Source organism: Loa loa (genome assembly GCF_000183805.2).
Source record: "Loa loa unplaced genomic scaffold supercont3.1241, whole genome shotgun sequence".
Taxonomy (NCBI): Eukaryota; Metazoa; Nematoda; class Chromadorea; order Rhabditida; family Onchocercidae; genus Loa; species Loa loa.
The window spans coordinates 1-2386 of NW_018109421.1; the positions used below are offsets into that span (position 1 = coordinate 1).

A 2386-nucleotide genomic window follows, 5' to 3' on the forward strand; every position below is an offset into this window, starting at 1 on the left:
CTTTAGTAGAAAANAAAAAATGACAGAAAATCGATCGAGTATTTCTCAATACTGGACCAATATCATTATGAATGATTCATTTGACATGTGTAAAGTAACATTTCGAGAATTAATTTCCCTTGGGTGTCTCAAAACATTGTCAAATGAGAAGTCCTTTTTCATGTGACTTTAAAATATGTTCATCAAATTTTTTAACAGTTAATTTTCATACTGAAAGGCTATGAATGCCATCAATTAAATTGTGTTTAATTTGATTCAATTCAAATGCAATTAATTCAGTCCAAATAAGATTAATCCGATTCAGCTTAATCCTGATTTAATTTGTCCATCTAACCTAAGCTCCCTGTAGTTTATCGCATCATCTCTGCCATGGAACCCTCCTTGCTGTAAATGAGTAACATTAGTACCAACAGTTTCTTGAATCAAGGGTATATCCCTAATTTTCACATATATTAAGTGCCATCGGAAATTTCAAGAAAAAAAAAACTAAATGGCTGAATTGATCGTAATTTGCATTAGATAGGAACTAACAGAAAAGAACACATAACGAGACAGTGTTTTTAGAGCTGATCGAGTTTGTACCAATGACTCATCGCTTTTTGCATGCCTGTTTGAATCGTTTTTTTTTTCCTATTTATGATTCTTGTGGGATTGTTCATTAAATTCCCGCAACTTTCAAACTTGTTGATTCGGTTGATAAATGGCTAAAGTCGATCAATGAGTTATTTCGGAGAGCTAATTAGGGTATTACTGTCTCTGCAATATTCCGAAGTATCGAGATAAGAATGGATAACAGACCCTGTGAACAGATATCTGGGACAACTCGGGACTTCAACTTCTGGGATTCATGCTGCAGTGAAAATAGCGGGTAATGGCTTCTGTGCCATGCCAAGAACACTGTATTCTTTCCCATTCCCTTTTCCTCTTTTTCTCGCAGTTTTGCTTAAAACTTTGTTGAAAGTGGAGAGAAATAAGTTTTTTCATTTAATAAAAGTATTCAGGAAGTAATCATTTCATTCCCTTCAATTTGCATTTTTAATTTTAGAATTTAATTTTCTGCCAAGAACCTGCCGGCACTAAAACTGAGAAATATTGCTGTATAACAATTGAAATTCCTTAGTAAGTCTCTTAGAATTCTTTATTACAATATTCGGTGAGGTAATGTTTTATAGTTCTCTGCAGACCATCCTTGAAAGGAGTGATGCTTTTCCAATTCAGTTCTCGAGTAATTTTAGTGAAATCGATGCAATAACGTCGATCATGATATGGCCGATCCATTATAACCTCAAATTGCGGTGTATTATTCCTGAAAAGTCATTCAAATTTGAACTTTTTATTCTGCTCCTTCCAATTTCACATTGTTATTGTTGCATCCTTTCGCTTTAGTATGATTAGTAAATTCATGAAAGAGTAATTCATGATTTCATACAAAAATCCAAATAATCTGTGCCTCATAGATGCAGTCACTAAGACACAAGATATATATATCTTCTCTACGGGCAACCCATTGCTGCGGAAGAGCTTGCGTCTCCTCGTAAGACTGCAAGCTATGCTGAGGGTGGCATATGCCTCCGATTGGGTCTCTCACGCCAAACAAGTCTCAGCTGAGGGTCAAAGACAAAGCGTATCCAGGGATGAAATGAGCGCATTAGTCTCTCAGCAACCATCCTAGGAGAAGGGTAATTCAACTCCAAATCCAGGAGATCGAGCTCGTTTATCCCCGCATGATCCATCTAAGAGAAGGGTAATCTAACTAAACCTACAGCCTGAGGATTTCGCTGTCATATCCAAGCTTGCTAGGTCCTGGCAGATGAACCGGTGTAAAAAGGCGGTTCCGCGTATGCGTGCCCTACCCAAAAAGGTCACTGCACAGACTCGAAGGGTATACCCACATTTATAAAGTCCTGTATTTAACAAGACGAAACGGCGGGTGAAAAGGTGCGCTGGGAATCGCAGACCCAACTTTGTATGCAGGCGATTTAGGACATTGATAGTTCAAGACTGGCCAAAGAAGTGATGGTCTTGTTCGGGAACACCCTGAATGACCAAGTAGCCTGATGGCCATATGCTTGTCACAAGTAAAATGTCCATCCTGAATCGATAATCGAACACTTCCAGACTCTTTTCAATGTCAACCGCATAGTCCAAAGCTGAGCAATTCAGCATAGTATACAACAACCGGTGAAAGTTGAACCGAACGTAATCCCCCAGTGTGGGAAAGAATCATAAGCCATAGAGCAGCTGAAAACTGCAAAGCAGATGAATTGATGTAATCCCATCTGAAGTCTGGAAGCAGGAAGGATAAGCATTTCATGCCAGATTTCATGAACTCATCGAAAATTGTTAGGAACAAGGTAAACTGCCATCAGATCTTCGTAATGCAGTC

The 2386-nt window shown here is 38.4% G+C and overlaps 1 protein-coding gene across 1 annotated transcript; it reads right to left on the reverse strand.

Annotated features, from left to right (window-relative positions):
• Positions 1–1547: 1547 nt before the first annotated feature.
• LOAG_14685 (dTDP-glucose 4,6-dehydratase) lies at positions 1548–1733 on the reverse strand (the record flags this gene model as incomplete). The annotated part of the gene is made up of 1 exon (XM_020448843.1): positions 1548–1733. One exon carries the CDS (start codon positions 1731–1733, stop codon positions 1548–1550), a length of 186 nt encoding a protein of 61 aa, XP_020301041.1.
• Between the last annotated feature and the right edge of the window lie 653 nt (positions 1734–2386).